General features: G+C 45.3%; 1 protein-coding gene across 10 annotated transcripts in view; it reads right to left on the bottom strand.

Moving 5' to 3' along the window:
* Positions 1-20: 20 nt before the first annotated feature.
* The window catches only part of ERC2 (ELKS/RAB6-interacting/CAST family member 2), a 969444-nt gene continuing 947217 nt past the window's right edge, over positions 21-22247 (bottom strand). For 7 of the 10 annotated variants that reach the window (XM_067043890.1, XM_067043893.1, XM_067043897.1 and 4 more), the window contains one exon: positions 21-2978. In XM_067043890.1, the coding sequence (XP_066899991.1) occupies positions 2676-2978 (303 nt within the window). In that variant the 3' untranslated portion in view covers positions 21-2675. Of the gene's footprint in view, positions 2979-4169; positions 4259-22247 lie in introns of all 10 variants that reach the window. The other 3 variants (XM_067043896.1, XM_067043895.1, XM_067043894.1) reach the window with 3 other exon arrangements.

Below are 22247 nucleotides of genomic sequence, written 5' to 3'. Positions count from 1 at the left end.
TCAAGATGGAATGAACTCGCTTCAGAAAGAAACAAAGTTTATTTGATGAATATAAATAAGGCGATCAGCACAAAGTACTTCTCATACACGTGATAACAAATTTATGAACTGTACATACCTTGTACGTTGTACTTCTACTAGACACGAGGTTACAATGACTGGCTACTACATGCCCACTGGTAGTTTCTGAGTGTTCCTTAGTTTTATTTATTTATTTTTTATATCGAAGTCCATAATCACATGGTCAATATCACAACCCACATGCCACTCACTTGGAGAAATATTACAAGAAGCACTGTCAAACGAGGGTCGCTGGGAATTAGATACACTGACCCCTGGCAGCATTCAAACGCCACTCGACACAAAAACATCTCAGTAGAGCTTATGTCAACACATTTGAGGTCTCGTCATAAACACTGTTTAAAAAGTAAATGGAAACCCACTTTCAAATGAAAGTTGACACGCTGTTAACGTGCATACTGGATACACAAAAATCATTAAATACAAAATAGAGACAGTACATCGAAATCAAACGGGGTATAAAGTATAAGCTTGCTTTTGCACAAAGCAAGAAGACCAACTCCTCCTAAATGTTAGCCTCAACTTTTTCAAGTTTGTTATGATTAAGGGGGAGACCTGCTAAAGTCTGCGCAAAGGAAATATCTTCCCAATAACACAGTGTTTGTTGTAAACACAAACTATTTTTAATATGTTAAAAGGGAATTTTTTTGGTAAACCCCCAACATCAGAGAATATTACATGATATATAATGAAAAGATGCTATGTTAGACAGAATTCAATTTTTAAGGAACTAAATGATAATGCCCCCGTAAAAGTAAGATCGGTACAACTTTAAACCAACGTTAAGTGGGGCAAAAATGAGCCCCCAAACAATAGGTGTGACAAAATTGGCACATACTTGGAAATAGCTAACTATACACGGTTAGTTGATTTTTCTGTTTCTAGGACCCTCTATTCCCTAGTGGACTTCCTACTTCCTACTTCAAGTATTCAGTGGCAGGGTTCAGATCAGGACCTGGTTGCAGGAGGCAGTGCGGCCACCTATTTGAGGACACCCAAACCGTTCACGGAGACAAGTTGCAGGCCTGGGTTTTCAGTGCGACATTATGTCAGAGTGTGCTAAATACGTCTGCAAAGAACTCTGCTCATTTCTCCAATCAAGACCTAGATCCCTTTGATAGTTAAAGGACAAACTTTTTAAACATGAATGTATTGGATTGCTTATGCAACACAAAAGCTTTACACAGTTTGCAATACTTACGACAAGAACAAAGCCAGAAGCGAGAAACCTGCTAGAATATATTACTCCTAATGCACCAAGGATGAACAGTGCAGCCCAGACACAGTTTCATCTTCCCCGATAGATAAATAAGGTGTCTGACTTTTAAATATCTCTATGGCTCACGCGAGAGGTCCAGAGTTAATTGCACCGACATTTTAAAAAGTAATAATAACGACTAAATTCAATGCAAGACTTCAGGAACATCTGCTTAGAATCCTTTCCACAGCAGCAAAGAAAGACAACTATATTTACTAAGGCCACTCATGTTTAAATTCACTGTTTGTCCTTTAAAAATGAAGATTTTCATCCCCCACTTGCATACCTGTGGAAGTGTTTCTTCCAATGACAAGAAAATGGATCAGTACAAGAGTTGCACACGTTTGCCAGACTTGGTCATGAGTTTTATGAAGTTATCACAACTTTAAGTTTTTTTGAATCTTCAGAGGAAGCAGGAGGAGGTTAATTCTCCTTAGTACCATGTCACTGTAGGTAAAAGACCTCAAAATTTGGTCTCTTTCCCTGGCATGTGCTTTAAATAATGACTCTGTACCACAAACATGTTGTGTAGAGCTATATACAGATACACTGCTTTTGTGATTATTCCTCATTCATCACTGTTTTCATGTTTGATGCTGAAAATGTTTGGGAATCCATGTTGGAGACATTTTTAAAAAAATGAGAAATGACCCTTTGTTTACAGAAGATCTAAGCTTACACTGTTTGCACAGCATTTGGATCTTGAATGTGAATGAGTCCCAGCTTCTTCGTGGAGACCTACATGTACAGGAATGGTAAGAGTCTGAGGCTCAGCCGCGTCCCAGCCATGGGGGATGCATGAAACACGTGGAAGAGAAATATGCAGGTGTCTCAGGCTCTGGCCACCCCCCAGTACAAAAACAGGGTAGATAACACTATGAATGATCAATTTAGATGTGCCAAGCACTGTCAGAGACACACACCATGTTCTCCTAAGGCGATTTCTTGGCAAGTACTAGTGGTTTAAAAAATTGATTTCATTTCCAACCTGGCCCAGAGGTAACTACTGGTTCCACCATCAAAATGTGGTTCTTCAAACAGCAGATTAAAGAAATAGAGGAGGGTAAAGGCTCACCATTTTTGGCGTTTGGGTTTCTTTGTCAAACGCTCCATGCATCTTGGTATACAAACACTGCCAACACCACTCACTCAGAGAATTTACACTTTTTGATAATCTAATGCATTAGGTATGACCACTTAGACTGAACCAGCAGAAAAACGGGAGATGAAGCTAGCTGTCCAACAGAAGCTGAATCCACAGTTAAAATCCCATGGAGTTCAAATTTATCCAGTGATGTTTAAATAACAGAAGTAAAATGTTATCAAATAATGACATTCAGAGGAGATGAATACATTTTAAATGCCCGAATCCCGACCAATAAAATGGAGGACCTGCCATGTTTTTTTCCTCCTCCGCATTCTCCTTTCCAACATGTCTGAATCCATGAGAAAGGACATGAGATGATGAAGGAAATACCAAGTTGAACAGAATTGTGCACAGTAATGAAAGTGAAAACTCCTCTTCAGTCCTGATGAGCGTTCCCGGGTGTTGATGGAGAGTGATGTGAGCTGCACTGCAATAGATTATCAGAATATTGCTGCAGAGCTGCATTTCCCCTTTAGTCAGCCCTCCTGATAGCTGCAACAAGAAAGCACATAGTTTAGCAGGGAGAGGAACTGGCAGTGATATCGGAGATAATCCTGGCAGACACTCCCCCAACTCCAACCCCTGCCTCCGCCCCCATTCCACCACTCTCTTTGATCGGGGTTGATTGGGATTCGGGAGGGCGGTGATGCAGAGGAAGCATGGAGTGACGCAGTGAACAGAAAGTTACATTATGTCCTGCAAACACATCTGAGAAGAGGCCTCTTTCAAAATATTTCACATACAGGTACAGATGACTCTTGATATGCAAAAAGAAATTGAAAGGAAATAAGCCAAAACTGTTGTAGTGATTATTTCTATGTGATCAGATTATGAATTTTTTTCTCTCCACGGGTTTTCTACAATGAGTATGGTTTTTAAATTATTTTTAAACTTGACTTTATAGATATTAGAGAGTTGAAGATGGTCAAGACACCAGAAAACTTAACATTCACTTACAAACCACCTAAGAGCAACGATTTAAAACAATACTGGAAATTTCACTCCTAGGTGTATACCTGGAGGAATGGAAAACAGGGACTCAAAAAGACTACTTGTACACAATTGCTCACAGCAGCATTACTGGCAAGAACCAAAAGGTAGAAACGAATCCCAAGTATCCAGCAACAGATGAATGGAGAAACAAAAGGTGGTATATACACACACAGAATATTATTCAGCCCTAAAAAGAAATAAAGTTCTGATTCATGGTACAACATGGATGAACCTTGAGGGCACCATGCTAAGTGAAATAAACCAGTCACCAAAGGACAAATACTGTACGATTCCACTTACATGAAACATCTACAATAGACAAATTCAAAGATGCAGAAGACAAACTAGAGGTTACAGGGGCTCAAAGGGAAGGGGGGAATGAAAAGCTATCTTTTAATGGGTACGGAGTTTCTGTTTGCAGTAATGAATCAGTTCTGGAAATGGATAATAGTGTTGGTTGTACAATGCCGTGTATGCATTTAATGCCACTGAATTGTACACTTAAATTGGTTAAAATGGTAGAATTTTAATGTATATTTTACCACAATAAAAGCATAACTTTAAAAAGAATATAGATATCTCCTGAAGCAGAGCAGAATGAAACAAAGTTGGCTGCCATCCCCACATCCCATGCCATGTGTGTATATGTTTAGCCCTAAACATAAATGCAACAGTCATCCATTTGCATACTTCACGCCCTGGGGAAGATGTATCCAGAAGCACCCCGAGTTTTCTCACTGTCCCCATAAGGGTCCCTGGGTGTGGAATACAACTGCAGCCTGGGAAGAAACAGTAAAATGGGTGAGAAGAGAGGACCATCCCACATCGAGCCTTCAAATGATGACTTTCTTCCCTACTGATGCTGGACTTTGTGCACCTGCATCATTATCATTCACATATGGTCTCTGAATACTTTGGGAGTTTCCGGGCACACGGCAATAGTGCATCCACCTGGGGAATATGGCAGGGAGGGGAAAGATCAAAACACACACACTCACACACATGTGAGCCACTTTTTTTTTTTTTTTTTTTTTTTTTGCGGTACACGGGCGTCTCACCGCTGTGGCCTCTCCCGTTGCGGAGCACAGGTTCCGGACGCGCAGGCTCAGCGGCCAGGGCTCACGGGCCCAGCCGCTCCGCGGCATGTGGGATCCTCCCGGACCGGGGCACGAACCCACGTCCCCCGCATCGGCAGGCGGACTCTCAACCATTGCGCCACCAGGGAAGCCCGTGACTCACTTTTTATATATAGTCTCAGCTGTCTGATTTGGTGGTCAATACACAGCATTTCTCAAGTCACGCTGACTAATGAGCCAACCAAAGATCCCACTGTCTGCACAGGTAGGCAGTTATTTTGAGCCCTTATTAAGTAGTGCAAATGAAATATGTGGCTTGGATGAACTGTGCTAATTCATACTCCAAGGAGTTTGGTGTAACCCTTATGGTTAAGAAACTTGAATCGGAACAAAAAAATGACTTTTGCAGAGCCAGAAAGCTAGGGAGTTCCTAGAGCAGATCATATTACTCATTCTGGCACATAAAATCTATGCAAACTTTGTATGAAAATTGTAAGTCAGAGCACGCTTTCTGCTTCATGAGCTGTGCATAGCTCTAATTCTTTTGTGCATTAAGCATTTCTTAATCATCCTTTTAAGGGGCTGACCAATATATTAAAAGGCCACATGATTAAAAGGTAAAGAGAAACCCAAAGTAGTACTAAAATGCACCAGTCGTATTTTACAGATGGGGAAATGAGTGAAAAATAATTACAGTGAATGTCCGACGTCCTTGATGTTTTTCCAAGATAAAGTAGAAAAGAACAATCATTTATTCAGTTGAAAGAAAGATTTCCAGCTGGGTAACAGGTCACAAGGCAGAATACAGTGCCTCACGACCGCAGCACACTGCTTTGGGGTAAGGTCTGCGCTGTGGACAAGAGAACTCTCAAAAAGAGTCGCCGTTCCTTCCACTGGACAGTCCATTCGCCACGAGGCCTAATGGATTTGAGAGGAAAAAACTCAGATGACACTGCCAGCAGTTGCAAATGGAAATGATCCCTTGTTGAGGGGCAAATAAGCATACACTTAAAAAAATTTTTTTTTAAAGCAACCCTGACTTCCAGCAAGGAAGCAATCTGAGCAGCCACCCACCGTGAGATAATCTCTGGCCGGTCCTCCCTGCCCTGGATGGTCACAGCAGCCCCAACCTGTCCCCATGCGTCCTCTCTTGCAGCACCCACTCTACATTGTCACCGGTGCAGCTAACAGTGCTATTTCAACAACATCTACTTCATCTTGCACTCCCTGTTTACAGCCTTCATTTATAATCCCATCGCCGTCGGGGTGGAGGACGGACTCCAGGCCATGCTGGCCTCTCTCTCTCTCTCTCTCTCTCTTCAGCTCCATGCTTCATGTTCCCCCTACGCTGTACGTGCTTCTGCAGTCCTAAAGCTTGCCTTCCTCCTCATTGCACAGACTTGTCTTTCTTTTTTTTTTTTTTTTTGCGGTATGCGGGCCTCTCACTGTTGTGGCCTCTCCCGTTGCGGAGCACAGGCTCCGGACGCGCAGGCCTGGCGGCCATGGCTCACGGATTTAGTTGCTCCGCGGCACGTGGGATCTTCCCGGACCAGGGCACGAACCCGCGTCCCCTGCATCGGCAGGCGGACTCTCAACCACTGCGCCACCAGGGAAGCCCCAGACTTGTCTTTCTGTCTGACATGCATTCACACTAACCCTCGACCTGACCGATTCCTACTTATTTCTCGGTCTCAGTTTAGATGTCTCTTCTTCCCCGAGGTCTTTCCTGACCCTCCTAAGTGTGGGATGTGGCACGATAAGTCTCACACGTACTGCACTGTCCCCTTTCCTGACTTGTCTAGACTTTTACTGTCCAATATGGTAGCTGCTGAACAAATGTGTCTACTCAGCACTTGAAATGTGGCTGGTCCAACTCGAGATGTGCTATAAGTGTAAAATGTGCACCAGATTTTAAAGATTCATTGTGAATTTAGTTTTTTTCTATTGACTTCATGTTAATAATGATATTTTGGATACATTGGATAGAATTAAATATATTATTAGCATTAATTTCACCTGTTTCTTATTACTCTTTTCAATGTGGCTACTAGAAAACTCAAAACTACAGATGTGGTTTGCAATATATTTCTAATGAACAACATTGGTCTAGGCTGCAAGCTCTATGAGGGCAGGGCTCATGCTGGTCTTGCTCACTTAGCGTTCCCTGTGCCATGCACACTTCATGGAATAAGTTGATTTATTCACCCTTTCCATAGATATTAGAGAGCACCTAGAGTAGGCAGAATCCTAAAGTCCTCCTCACCCTAAAGATTTCCTGCTGTAATCCCTGGCACTGGGACTGTGAACATCTCACAACATGATTATGTTACCTTATAGATAGAATTAAGGTTACTAATCATTTGGCTTTAAATTAATCAAAAGAGAGAATGAGTGGACCTAACTTAATCATGGGAGCCCTTTAATAGCAGAGACTTTTCTCTTGCTGGTAGCAGAAGAGAAAGTCAGAGAAATCTGAAATACAAGAGGGCTTTGCTGTGCTGAGATGGAGGGAGCCACAGGGCAAGGACCTGAGAGTATCCTGGGGGATCCAAGAGTAGCCCACAACTAACAGCCAGCAAGGAAATGGAGACCTCTGTCCTACAACCACAAGGAACTAAACTCTGCCACAACCTGAATGAGCTCAGAGGTGGGTGCTTCCCCAGAGCCTCCAGGTTAAATCCAGCCTGGCCCACGCCTTGACTTTGGCCTTAGAAGACAAAGAAGAGAACCCAGTGGAGCCTGAATGGTCTTCTGCACTACAGAACTGTGAGATTATAAATGGATGTTGTTTTAAGCCACTAAGTTTGTGGTAATTTGTTATGCAGTATAGAAAACTAATATGGCTCCTTTCTGTGTCAGGCAGTGTGCTTGGTGCCAAGAATACAATAGTAAAACTGACAGACAAATTCTATGCCCCCATGGAGCCAGTATTTTCAAGGGTGAGACAGACCACAAATAGATAAATAAATAAAAATAAGAGAATGAGGAGTTTAAAACTTTGCACCTGGAAGGAAATTAATAGGGATCTGTGACAGGCATGCTTAAGATTTATTGACTACATGACAATTTTTATCTGTGTTTCAATAAGGAAAGATGTCCATAATTTTTAAGTGAAAAAAGGAGATGACAATTCTATATGTATAGTTCAATCTCATTTTTGCATCAACATAAACACTTGCAAATGCATATGCCAGAATATTGTTAATAATTATCTCTGGGTGGTGTTTTAAAATTTTCTTCTTTCAAATTTTTTTTTTTTGGTTGCATTTTTTGGATTTTTTTAAACCAGAGAATGTGTAACTAGTATCACAGCATAATTGAAAGCTATTTCCATTGTGAAAAAATCAGTACTGGATGCGATCCACGCTCTTGACTTGGTTTTTTCAAAGGGAATCTTGCAGTTGGTGTGCAGGGGTCGGGGGTGGGGTGCGCAGGCGAGCTGAGTGCAGCAGTCAGATTCTGCCTCAGGACAAGCACCCCCAGGAGAGCAGGCTGTAAACGTGTGGTGTCTCACAAATATTCCTTCAGACTGTTTTTCTTTGGAATAAAGACACCTGCCGGATTATGGCTTTCTTCTCCTGCCCTTTCAGTAGTGATTTGCAGAAACAGGCTGAGAGAAAGGGGTCTTTGGTAAATACGGAGGGGTTAAAGGGGAAACTGTTTAATAACAGTAGTAAAACGCAGGCTATTTTTGACATCTGGGTTAACGTCCATTACGCTCCATGTGCTTTCCAAATGTGTGCAGTGTGCCCCCAGGTACAAAAACAGACAACCATTCACAGCAGCTTCGGATGCCCCTGACATTCATTGCACATGGTGCCCGCGTCAAAGCAAGCCCCTGATAGGCTAATTAACAAGTCTGAAGAGAAGAGCTGTTTGTTCTGGGGGCAGCGGGCATCCTGTCGAACAGCTCCACTAAGGGTCTCTGCTCGCAGGAAAACCCAGTAGAGTCATTTCTGCTCAAAAAAAAATTTAAAAATCTATAACTACATCTGTGTTATTACTTAACATCTTTTAAAACGGGATGGAATAGGTTTCTCGTTTTCCTCAAGAAGATTTATTTATTATTGTTGTGATCAAAGTGACAACAAATTACATTAAATCATTTAATTTTCTTGATAGGAGCAACCACCTTGAAGCCATAATTCAAAAATATGAGTGGAGAGCAACATGTTACCTTGCGAGTGGCCTCCTACAGCTCCACAGGGCAATAAAATGTAACACTTCGGAGCCCAAAAGGCTGAGGCTGGGGCTGCTGGTGGACCCAGCAAGGCCTCAGCTCAGAATTCAAACTGCTGTAGAGCCTGCTGTGTGGGGAGGGGCCCTGAGAGTCTCCGGATTTCATCTTTCCCTTTGCTTTCTGTGCCCTGGGGTGCAATTCAGCCACAAGGTTTTAAATGAAGGGATTTTGATGGATTCAAATGTGTACAGCAAAACAGCAACATATACTGCTGTGCCTCCTGAGAATTTATTTTTGCCATTATTACTGTGGTCAGAATTACTCATAGCTAACGTTTTGTACATGCTGTCTGCCACGCTGGGCGCTCTGGGCTTTTGAGTGAATTATCTCCAACAAGTTTGACAGCCCTATGATACTGACCTGGTTGACAGACCCTTAGTAGGTGAGGAAACTGAAGCTTAAGGGAAATGAATGCTTTTGGTCAAATTCCCATCTTCCTGGGGCTTGATTTGAAACCACATCTTTTCGACACCAGAGCACATTCTCTTTACCATGAGGCCAGGACTTCCTAAACCTCGGTCCTTTGTGTTCTACTGTCCCAGTTTTTGTAACCTTTCTATAACACCTGCCACAGTGGATCGATATTTTTCTTTAAAGATATTTTCTAAAAACCAATTTCCTTTTTTTTTTTTTTTTTTTTTTTTAATTTTTTTTTTTGCGGTACGCGGGCCTCTCACTGCTGTGGCCTCTCCCGTTGCGGAGCACAGGCTCCGGACGCGCAGGCTCAGCGGCCACGGCTCACGGGCCCAGCCGCTGCACGGCATGTGGGATCTTCCCGGACCGGGGCACGAACCCGCGTCCGCTGCATCGGCAGGTGGACTCGCAACCACTGCGCCACCAGGGAAGCCCCCAATTTCCTTTTAAAGAAAGATTTATTTTAAAACCATAGTGGAGTATTTATCTAACATACCTCATAAGAATTGCATAGCTATTAAAATGAAAGTGCTTCCCCATGAAACACCTAAAACTATCTTCTCGTGGACATGCAACACTCTGCCTGCCCCTAGTCCTCCCTGCCTTGGAGACCATTCCCACTGTCCTGGGTGGCCTTCTCCAGAGCAGCTCCTGGTCTGTGTCGGCTGGCTTGAGCCTGGGCCACACTCGGGCCACCAGCTATCCCCAGCACTGCTTCAGACGACACTTTAGGCTCAGCTACCATGGGCACTCTTCTTTCTTCTCAACGGGCAGATGGCAGCAGAAGTAAAAGTCAGAAATCGGCCACTCAACATCAGTGTTAGGTATGCTACGTAATTTTTAAAATACTGGTTGAGTAGAAATGTGCTTTTACTTGCCATTTTTTCCTCAAAGTAATACCTTCTTTAACCTGAGAGACTGCCTACAAGCTAAAGGCCTTTGCCACTCCACTCCACAATTTCTTGATCTTGGTACCATGGGCATTTGAGGCTGGATAATTCTTTGTTGTGAGGACTGGCCTGTGCATTATAGGATGTTGAGCAGTTCCCTGGCCGCTGTCCATTAGATGCCAGTAACACCACTCCCTCTCCCACCGATTACAATAAAAAATGTCTCCAAATATTGCCAAGTTCCCCTTGCGGGGGGGGGAGCAAAATTGCCCCTATTTGAGAACCATTGGTCTAATCAACTGTTTCTGTATTTAACTGGATGATTGTATAAGCATGGTAAGATATGTAAGATAATTACATATTATAAGATATTTTGATAAGATATGTATATGCCTACATGCATCTACCAACCCATAAAAGATACGAACAATTTCGCAAAAATAAAGATCTATTTCTAAGCTACCATCATATCATTGCAGACACCACAGCATAGATTTAAAAGTTCTGTGGAAATAGGTACAAGCTAAGTTATAAAAATAATGAAAATGTACAAGTTATCTGACATAAAATAGAAATGTCACAATCCTGAGATAGCAAGACACCTAAGACACTTGCTGAGCTAAGTGAAAAGGTAAAATCTAGTTTAAATTTATAGCATTCCTTCAGTGTCCCTCTAGGAGTTTGGCATTTTGCCAGGGTTCCTTGTTAAAAATTTGTTAAACGTGTTTGGCATTAATGCAAACACAAAGTGGTCATTTGTTACAAATTCTATTGGAATGCATTCATTTAAGGCAATGAAGTAGTTACTAGAAAAGAAAAAAAAGTTCATTAAGTACATTTTAAAAATACAATGATGTATGCAGTGTGTAGCTGTGGCGCCCTGGTGGCTGTATAAATCGCTGACAGAATAACCACACATTGTGTTTAGTTTGAAATTGGAATCTTTTAAACAAAACTGATAGAACAAAAACTGGTTTTGTTTGTTGTCAAAACCCATGTTAGTCTTTCTTTTCCGAACTGGTTAAAATAACCAGAAGTTTGGCATACAATTTCTAGCATCTCAAATCAGTGAAACATGTAGGTTCAAATCATGCTTTGGGAATCTTTTCCGGGAACTGGCTGTGACATTGGAGACGAAGGCTGATTCAACAAACAGAATGCCCGCCTCCCCCGCCCACCCGGAGAGGGGGGAAAATGCCCGTGTTATCGTGGGAACCCCACTCAGGGAGGGTCAGTACCTCTGTGTTCTGACAGCTGTCTGAGGTTATTAGGTTACCTGTAGAGGGAAAACCATTGGCTTTCATCATGGAGACAATGGAATCCTATGAGCAAATATTCTAAGCCTGGTGTATAGGACTTCCACCTTCCTGTCCCACCCTGCACTGTTCACACAAAGGAATTATTGCTGAGTAGTGATGACTCCTTATCTCCTTCAAGAAACGGTTCTGAAGCTCAGCTTTTGAGGAAAGGGTCTATTTGACATTATATGACATTTGACCCTGCCACATACCCTGCTGTGGATGTACGTATGGAATATGCCATCTCAGGGCCCCTAGATGTTTGCTAAAAGCCAATCCTAAAGGTGAACAGGAAACTCATGTTTCACAAGAATATTCAGAAAGTATTCACTGCTTTCTTCCTCCCTCTTTTTCTCACTCTCACATACTTACTGCCATGAGAGCATCTGGATGATAGAACCCCAGAAGTCCAGGGAGCCACAATCCCCAATCCCCATGGCCCCCAAACCTCTCTCTAGGTTAGCCTCTTTTGCCGACTGAGTTTGGCGTTATCCAGGCTGCCCTCGAAGGGGACAGACTCGGAGTCTTGAAATATTCCCCTAATTCAAGAGTAAACTTAGACAAAACCTGGCATCCTGTGTGTGACCTAAAGAAGTTTGCCCTTCCCGTCACAAAGGCCAAACAAGGCCAAGAAGCAAAACATCTAAGAACAGGGAGAAAATACTTATCTCCCAGGAGCAACCAGAATGCATGTTATAAAAGGTAAGAAACACACCAAGTATTAGAGAGCACATCGTGGTTTTATACCATTCGGTGGGCCCTCTTTTAGAAAAAGATTGGCAGCTAGATGACGGTTTCAAACAGGACAAAACTATACGGCCACGAGAACACACTGTTAAGGCCTCTCCCAGGGCCTGGGGAGAGGTCTGTGTACCTGAGGGGTCAGAAGCTTATGCCGCATTAGATTCATGATAAATCTCTTCTGCTTGCAATTAAAGTTTATTTTTGAGATTGCATTCAAATTCTAACAAGAATAAAGTAAAACATGTTTTCAGATCCCTTATGGACAAGGATTCAGCTTTAGGATGATCTTGGGAAAGCTCATCAGAGCAAGAGGGATGTGCAGGAATGAGATGGCCCTCCTAGAGAAAGGAGTCGACAAGGCATTCTGGAGAATTTGAAACATGAAGGAACCATTTGATACCTCACGTTTGCCGACCAGAAGTGGCTCGGATGACAAGTGTTTACAACAGGATCTTCATAGAGCCAATAATGGCAATTAGTCCCCAGGATTTGAAGGCGCCCTTCCCGCCTTGCCTCGCTGAGGCGGAATGCCATTTACTCTTGGGGCTGGCGACTAATTAGGGGTCTCTTTTGAAGATCAAGGTTTTGCGATCCCTGTTTCTTAATAACAAGGTTGGCCTGTCGGCCACCTGGGTCCAGGCGAGACCTCCCTTTCCCCCTCCCCAAACAGCAGGCACCGCCTGAGGCCAGGAGCAAGTGTGGGCAGGAAAACACAGATCCAGCCGGGTGAGCAATTTAACCTCTTCACCACCAAGGTTCTGCAATCCAGTGCTCCATTCAGCTGCCCGGAAACAGAGACAATTGACCTCGTTTCTCAGGAAGGGTTGAAGGCCTGGGTGTGTTGCAAAGTCACCATGATCAAGGTGCAGACACTACACAGCAAGCTTTCATATGGGAACAGGGGCAGGAAGACTCCACTTCTCCAGAGGAGTGGCGAATGAAGAGGGTCTTTGAATCCCCTTCAGCTTGGGCAAGTTCCAGAAGGAATTTTAGAAGTCTCCAGCTAACGAAGGCTGAAGGTAGAGGGGGAAGGACAGTCAAGCGCACCTTCTGGAGCCCTAATCTAATGTGTCATCAGACTTGACAGAAAGGTGCCTGCATCTGCTGACCTCTTACCAGGGCCCCCATGGCCTTGCTGGATGAGGCTGGGTGGGCTGCTATGCTCTTTAAGACACCGTCAGGGAGACAGAGGACAAAACAGCAGGAAAAGGAAGCTGCAAAGAATTAAACTTGTGACAAGTTGGGCAAAGCACAAACAGCAGAAGAGGTTGGTCCTTTTGGCTGGTGACACACTCTGGCCTGGGTTGGTTATGGTCACCAAGCCCATCGGCATTCCAAAGTGGCAACAGCTAATGCAGCAAGTTCAGTGTGGTTTTGTTTCATTTCTGAATGCTGGTTGCACGCTGGCAATGATGGCCGCTGAAGGCTGGCAACTCCACTGCCATAAACAGCGCTGTCGGTGATTCTGAAAACCATTTTTAAAACTATTTATTTTTGGCAGATAGGGGCTAAATGGAGCTTGCATTTGACTAACTGTACTTTAATTTCAACTTGCTTCAAACTTTTTTGTGTTTTCTAAGCAACACCAAATCAGAGTTTCCTGCAACAAAAGGAACTAGCCTTCTTGAGGGAGGGGGAGACTTCTTTGGTAGGTGGGGAGGGCAACGTGTAAACACAAGCCAGCAACCAGCTGAGTAAAGTCAGGCCTTTCAGAGATATTCAGGGTCTCTGAGCCCACTGAGCCCCGATCCACACCCCCTGCAAATCAAGGTATAGGTAAAAAGCTCCCTCACTTTAGTCCATAGAATTGAAAGTGAAATAGGTTATTAAATGTGATGCAAAGGCAAATTCAGTTTGCATTGTGTATTGTCTTTAAGCTATGTTTATGAAAAGCACGAGAATCCTTCCTTCCTTCCTTCCTTCCTTCCTTCCTTCCCTCCCTCCCTCCCTCCCTCCCTCCCTCCCTCCTTCTCTCACAATTTTGAACACATCTACCAAGAACCACACTAAGTACTGGAGACATATGGCTGAACATGATAGACGCTAGCTCTGACTTCATGGAACACACATCTAGCGAGCCTGTCAGACATCACATTCAACAAATAATTAAACTGAACATGTGATTAATTAATTAAAATTGTAGTAAGTACCAAGGAGGAAGAATGACCTGTCAACATTCTCTGAGCACAGCACTTTTGACATGTGGCATCCAGTCCTTACACTTTGAGGAAGTTGCTATGATTAACTTATTATACTGCTCCAGAAAGAGGCACAGAGAGGTAAAGACACATACTCAAAGTCACACAACTATGAGGTGGTGGGGCCATGGGGCAATCACACACACTAGGACATCAAATCCCCAATTTATAGGAACAAATGGGGGCCCTGACCTGATCTGCCAAGAGAGTTGGAAAGACTTTCCAAGGAAGTAATGTCTGTGTTGGTGTACATATGCCAATTGGAAGAGAATGGCTTCTTCCAAAACAACTTCTTCTTCTTCCTGTTCCTCTTCCTCCTCCTCTTCCCCCTTCTCCTTTCGCTCTGTGCTAACTGAAAAGTAAGTCTGTGGACTTCTATGTATTCCTAGGGTTTTGTCCAGACTCTCTGTCTTTTTAAATGGAGTTTTACTCAGTGCTTTTTGTCTGTCAACATGAGCTCACCTACAACCTCCTTCAAAAACCTCCACTTCAGAGTATCATGGCACATGCATCTTCTTTCCCCCCTAAGAGTCTGCATTATGGCCTTCCAGCTTCATGGTATTTGGGATGATTAATCACTTTTAAATATGAAAAAAATTAACATGTCTGAAGCATTCTCCTCCGCTGTCAGAGGTTTTGCTTTAACATAGATCCAGAATGTCTCCCTTTCCCAGCAATTCCAAAGCAACATATCTTCTGTTGGAAATTCAACTGTAAAATCCCATGTAGAAGCCTCAAGCAATATATCTTAACATCTTAATTTCATTTAGGAGGAATGCAATGATTGATCATTTATCATTCTGAGATTGAGTGAACTATCTAGAGGATTCCAATCTATTGCCTCTATGCAACTGATGGGATATTCACATGTCTTCTGGCTGCATGAGGGATTTGGGGTCTAAGTTGCCTTTGAAGAAGTGGGATGCTAAAAGGATTACTGAGCCAGGGCGGGGGTGGGGGGGGTGGGGGTGGCGGTCTGCCTTTACCAGCAAAGTATGACTCCAAGGCTTGACTTGCTCCAAATTAGAGCTTCCTCCAGTGATAGCCAGGATGTCTGCTGTCGAGTTACTCCCATTTCTCTATCCCCACACATGGAATCTTGCCTTGCTGCCCTTATCCTTCCATAGGTAACCTTAAAAGGCCTGGGGAAACCTTGACATGAAATCCATTGCACTGGTGGACTTGACTTCTCATCCACGAGATTTCTATTTAACCGAAAGCTGCTTTGTCAGAAAGGAATTTTTACCACAGTATAAACAAAATGGCACCTTCCTGGGACATCTGGGTCAGGCCATTGGCCTCATAGCTGCCATTCTGGTTTCCACACAAGACATCATTAATATCTCTTCATGTTGGTACTGTTGCTTGGTCAGCAGGAGAATTGGCCAGAATGCTAGAGAACGAGACTTTTGGAGTGTCTACAGTACCACTGATCTTCTGCTAGATGTGTGGGTGAGAGGGGGCAACAAAAACATGGTCCTCAAGTCCAAGTATATGTTCTATAATGATAGATCCAAACTGAGTACCTACTATGTGTTTTACGCAGTGTAGGTTTTAAGAAATACTCACAGAACAAGATGCCTCCAAAATCACAATCCATCTCTGCAAACACATACTTGTGTAGTTTGCTCGGGAAACTCATCGCCCAGTGGACCACCTTACAAAGAAAAAATGACATTCGCTCCAAAGAATGAAAAGTTTGGGACAAGCAGAGGTGATTTCAGAGGGAATCTAAGGCCAGTCACATCTGCACAGTGCTAAACAGCAGACATGCTCTCTAGTTTGAATGTACATTTAAATGCCATGTCAAAGTCTGCCCTTGTAGGTCTGCACAGAGCACAAGGCCAGTGGCTGCAGCCCTAGGTCGCTCCTGCTCAGGGATGTAAGTGAACCCTGTAATCGGCGCTGGGACTGAGGGGCTCTGAGTGAAATTGAAAGAGGGTTAACAATAGGCCGCTCAAGGGGACCCATTCTCCCATCTGTTATGAGGCTTCTGGCTATCACAAATGTTTCCAACTTAGATGTGGAGGTGCCCTGAGAGGGAATTTCAGCGCTGCTTTTGTCACTGGTCACTTTGAAGATTAAAGAGGGGAAAACGCATTTTCAGAATACATGAACTCGCTGGAAGTTTCCCTATTAAATCCCAAGGTCCTGGCAGGTGGGGGCTATGTTTAACTCTTCCAAGACAGACCTGGCATCCAGGATGGAGGCCCAGGAGATGCCTTGGGGAAGAATGGGGCCAGAGATCAAGGAGCTGGGACAGGACAAAGTAGACACCTGAGGCATGACACCAGTTGGTCGTGGGTCCCTTGGAGTCACTTCCAAAGCCCAATATGGCAGGACTCCAAAGTCCTCCAGCAGTCCCCAGGGGACCCAAGGATACACCAGAGGCCTCGACTTTGCGGCAGACAACTTCCTTAGGATTCGGCCCCATGGAATGTCGCAGACCCCTGCAAGAGCACAGGAAAGTCCTGACTGGCAGTGCCAATCTATGAGTACAGATCTGTACTGCAGGAGGGAGCACAGAGCTGGGTCCTCGTTCAGGGCTTTTTCAGGGCAGTTCCTTCTGCCTGGAGCACTTTCTCCATTGCCCTTTACCTGGCTACCTCCCGTTCAGGTGTCAGCTTCAATGCCACTTCTTCAGGGGAGGGTCTTCCCTGACTGTTGTTCCTGGTCAAATCTCCCGGCCCAGCTCTCCCTTAGCCCTCCCCGCCTCTCCCTCATGCCCCTGCTTCAGAACAATCTGGAGTCATGCATTTGTGGCAGTATTTGATTAACGTCTGATGTAGCCTCAGCTGCCTTCAGGAGGACAGACTGTTGTATACCTTTCTCATCACAGTATTTCATATATGCCTACCACATAGTGGGTGCCCAATAAATATGTCAGTGGATAAAAGGGACAAGTGAATCCACTGATGATAACAAATGTTTATCGAATGCTTACTACATGCCCGGAAGAGTCCTAAATGCTTTACAGCAGTGATTTTCAACTTTGGCACTGCTGACATTTGGGGTAGATAACCCTTTGTTGCGGGGCGGGGGGGGGGGGGGGGCTGTCCTGTGCTTTGTACAATGTTTAGCAGCATCCCTGGCCTCTACCTGCTAGATGCCAGTAGCATGCCTCCCCTTCCCCTTCATGACAATCAAACATGTCTCCAGACATTGCCAAAACCTCCTGGGAGGGCAACCTCACCCCCTACTCCCTGCTGAGAACCATTGACATACACACCTCAACCCACTTAATCTTCCACAGTTACCCCATGAACTGGGCACTATTAGTCTTCTCCTGTTAGAGTTAAGAAAACGGAGGCTCAGAGAGGTTAAGTAACTTGCCCAAAGTCCCAACACCAGCAGGAAGTGGAACTGGGACACGGGAAATTCAGTTGCTCAATTTGAAGAGGTGTTGGAATGAGAAAGGGCTGGCCCCCGGTGGCCACTGCGGGACTAGGACCTGGCCTTTCCTACCTTTGCCCAGTGAGCTTCTTGGCTGTGGCCCTGGGGTGCCTTTTCAGACTGTCCCAAATCAGGACCCTTCATTGGTGCTGGGCTTCCAGAAGGACTCCTCCTAGACCACAAGCAGCTGCATATCTTCTGTTCACTGACTGCTTCTCTTTCCCGAGTCGGTGGCCAGTGACGCCCAGACCCTCCGGGAGCAAGGCTGTTAGGAACCAGCAAGGTGAGGTCAAGGGCAACCTCACTCCTAGGCCTGTGGAATGTGATGGGGAAGTGGGGACTCAGACCCAGGTCTGCCTGCATCTGAGCATGGTGGGGAGCAAGCCCTGAACTGTGGTGCAGCCATGCAGAGCAGCAGTCCAAGTTCGGGCACGGTCTGCCTTTCTGCACCTGCTCAAGCGACTCCTTTCAACCCTCGGCCTCTCATCCAAGGGTGAGTGGGAGGGGTGAGACTGTCCACCTCAGAGGGTTACCCTGAGACAGGGCCTAATAGAAGCTTTGCACACGTGAACTGCCTATCACTTTTTCCTCATCCTAGTTTGAGTGATCTCTGGTAAATCACTTAACCTCTCCGAGCCTCAGTTTTTTCATCTACAAAGCAAAGATAATAATTCTAACCTCTCCAGGTAGTTGAGAATATAAAAGAAAATGAACTTGCTGCTAAAGCCCCTAGATCAGCGCCTGACACGTAATAGGTGTTAATTGCCAGTAGTTCTTGTCACCTTCCCCTCTACACTAGCCCATGCACAGTGGAGAGAGATGGACATCAGGACCAGCTTGATCCAGAGTGTGGAAAGTACCAGCCTGGGGTGTTCGTGCCTCGGTTATTCACGGGTTGGACCAGGGCCTGGCCATTTTATGAAAGGAAGCATGCAGAGCAAAGAGGGAGCACATCAGAGGAGCCCAGAAGGAACAGTGGCAGAAGGGAACCCAAAGCTTCTCCCAAACTGCAAATTCCACGCCTCCAACCTGGAGCGCCCCTGGCAGCCCGCCACGTTGGCAGCCTCCCCCTTTCTCCTTGGCTCTTCCCATTGGCACAGCCCAGCCCCTTTATAAAGCTTCAGCAGAGTTTTTTCATGGCTCCAGCTGTTAGATAAACTTTCCAGGATATTTCTGTGGCAGGTACAAACCTGGACAGGAAGCCTCAGGAAGAAATCTTAAATTAATTATATGTCAACATTTAAGCCACAAGAAGGAGCAGTTGTCATAAATTTGGGGGAGGTTAGAATCCAATTTTCGTGGTAAATGTGAGCGAGCGAGCTGACTCACTTGTGAACTGGTGCCAACAAAATGATATATTTTACATTCTTTCACAGTTTGTTTTGGCTAAACACAATGAAAAAAAGGGGGGAGGGGATTACAGTTTTTATTCTTTAGCGGGCCGATATGTTCAATCATGCAAAAGAGCTACATCACACATGTGCTAAAGCTGAAGAAATTAGCTCAACTTAGTCACTTTTTCTGTTGCTTTCTACCTTTGTTGAGAAAGGAGATGGGGCTGAAAACTCAACAGAAGGCCACAGGCACTCTGGTCACCTTCAGTGTGACCCGACGCCAGCTATTGCCAGAAACAAATCAGACTCCCCTAGGAACTGTCCTCCTGGTTTACCTTCAATTCTGACCAAACCCTGGTATGGTAAGGGTCTCCAAAACATCAGTTCTCTGAGCACTTGTCACAGGTTAAACCTGGTGTCAGGCAGTCGTTGGCAGAAAGGTGAAAAAGTCTCCTTTAATCTCCACAAAATTAGGAATGTAGCTGGGGTACTATGATTATTTTCTCTTTCCGCTTTCTGTCTTATCCATTCCTTCAGTTGGTCATTCAATTCAGGAAGCATTTATTTCTGCTGGCCATGAGCTAGGACTGGGGGTTCAATGGAGAGTAAGACACAGACCCTGATCTTAAAGTCTGGCGGCTGAGTCGGAGGCGTAGCTGGGTAAAGAGACGATTGCAGTACAGTGTGATGTGTGAGCAAATGGGGACGGGTGGGGAGGGAGCCCGGGAGGCACCTGATACAGTGTCTGGGGGGGTCAGCAGAGACCCCACGGAGGAGATGACTTCCAGGTTGTGAGGTGAGGAGTAAGAAGTGGGAGTAACCAGAGGAAGAGGGCAGACCGTTCTGACTAGCGGGACAACGTATGTAAGTGCACGGCCTGACGTAGAGCCAGACCAAGGCCTGCTCAGAGGACTGCAAGCACCGAGGACAGTCAAACACAGAATGTAGATGGGGAAGCGGTGGTTTCAGGCATTGAGGAAGGCCAGGCCGAGCCTTGCAGGAGATTGGATACTTCCCCGGGGGCAGTGGGGCACCGTGGCAGGGAAGTGATCTGGCCAGATGTGTGATTTAGGAAGGTCCCTTCAGGCAACGTGGAGGCTGGATGGTGGCAACTGGTGAGGCTGCGGGGAGGAGGTACATACCCTTCCTTAAGGGAAAATCAACCCCGTGAGTGGAGGTATGGTTTGAACTATGTCCCCTAAAAGGAGATGTTTAAGTCCTAATCCCTGGTACCTGTGAATGTGACTTTATTGGGAAATAGGGTCTTTGTAGATGTCATCAAATTAAGATGAGGTTAGAGTGGATGAGGGTGGGCCTTAATCCAATGACTGGTGTCCTTCGAAGAAGAGGGAACTTTGGACACAGAGTCACACGGAATACACACAAGGAGAAGAGCATGTGACAGTGGAGGCAGAGATTAGAGTGAGGTATCTGTAAGTCAAGGAACACCAAGGATTACCAGCAACCACCAGAAACTAGGAAGAGCCTCCAAAGAGAGTACGGCCCTGCCGACACCTTGATTTTGGACTTCTGGACTCCAGAAACTTGAGAGAATAAATTTGTTGTTGTAAACCACCGAGTCGATGGCACTTTGTCACAGCAGCTCTAGCAAACTAACACAGGGGTCATGGTGGAGTCTTGCTGTTCCTCTCCCAACAGCATCAAAACTCCAAGCTGCCTGTGTGCTGAGACAGCTGGGGTCCATATGGGAGAGGGTCATCTGAGATCCAAGAAGCATCTACCCTTGACTCTGGTCCCCTTTGACCTGCTTGGTGGCCTGGGATGGGCCTCTCCCAAGGGTGGCCATCCGTGAGAGGGTTAGCACCAAAAGTCAATATTTGTCCACAGGCAACAGTTGTGTTTGCACTATGAAAGCCCCAACAGGTTTTTACAGAGATTTCAATCCGTGTGGTCTTCAGGCCATGAAGTAACCCTGTCCTGAAGAAACCCCTGAAGATGAGCCAGGAGGGGTGAGAGTCCCAAACAGTACGCTCTGACAGGCAGTGGCTCAGGAGGCGCGAGGGGACTGGTTCCAGGGCCAGGATCTTCAGGGGTGCTCTGCAGACAATTGCTGCGCTTGTACTGCTGGCAGGCCAGACTTGCTCATGTGGCTCCTCTGAGGCTCCTGGGCCCTCCCTCTGTGCTGATCAGCTATTCCCAGCCGGAAGCACTAATGTCATCCGCTTCCCAGGGACACCAGCTGACACAGCTGATGGGACTGCTGGCCATCAGGAGTGCACATGTCCCCCACGCCTCGTGTGGGAGGAGATGCCTTGCCACCCTGGTTTTGACTGGGTGGGGCTGGGGGTTCAGGAAGCATCTGCAGGGCTGCTCAGTGCCAAGGGCAGTGCCTGGCACTAGGGGCTTCTCAATAAATGAGCACGTAAGTAAAGGAAGACTATGGGCTTTTTAATCTAATGGAACTTAAATTCAATCCTGGCCTGGCCTATGGTTAGCTGTGCAACCCCGGGCTTCAACTGCCTCATCTGTGAGATGGAGATACTGAAAAGATAGAAGTGTTGAGAGGATTAAATGAGATCCTAAGTGCTTAGTGGAGTAGCTGACAGTAATAAGGGCTCAATAAATATTAGCCATCTCAATTATCATTATTTTTCTTCACGCAGTCATGTGCCAGTGTAACAGAAGTGTTAATATTGGCCGGTTCTAGACTTGGAGGGGGGAGTGGGAGGAAGGGAAGAGAGAGTAGAGAAATCCTCATAAGCACGCAGTTTGCAAACCCCTTCTATTGCCTTGATCATTACTGGCTGTCATGACAACCCGGTGACATAGGTCAAGCATTGTCATCTCTACTCCTGATAAGAGAGTCTGAAGTTCACACCAGTTAAATAACTCAAGCAAATGCTTTCTAGTGATAAGTGGCAGAACAAAACCAAGCCCAATTTTCCCTTCACATCGGGACAGAGCCCAGAGGCGCTGGATGACTCCTCCCTGAATAAATGAATGAATGAGAGATCCAATTGCAAGCCAACCTTCAGGAGTAGGTGGGGGAAATCAGAGCTGACAAGGATAAGATGGGAGCATCAGGAGACCTGCCTGGACACCACTTGCTGTGTGTGTTTGGGCAAGTCACCACCCCTTCTCTGACCTCGATCCCTAAATCTCTTACAAATCCTAGGAGAGGAGTAGTAAGGAGGAACCAGAAGCTACTGATTAGCAATCA

This window comes from Kogia breviceps, chromosome 10 (genome assembly GCF_026419965.1).
Source record: "Kogia breviceps isolate mKogBre1 chromosome 10, mKogBre1 haplotype 1, whole genome shotgun sequence".
Taxonomy (NCBI): Eukaryota; Metazoa; Chordata; class Mammalia; order Artiodactyla; family Physeteridae; genus Kogia; species Kogia breviceps.
This window is presented reverse-complemented; position numbering and strand designations above follow the sequence as displayed.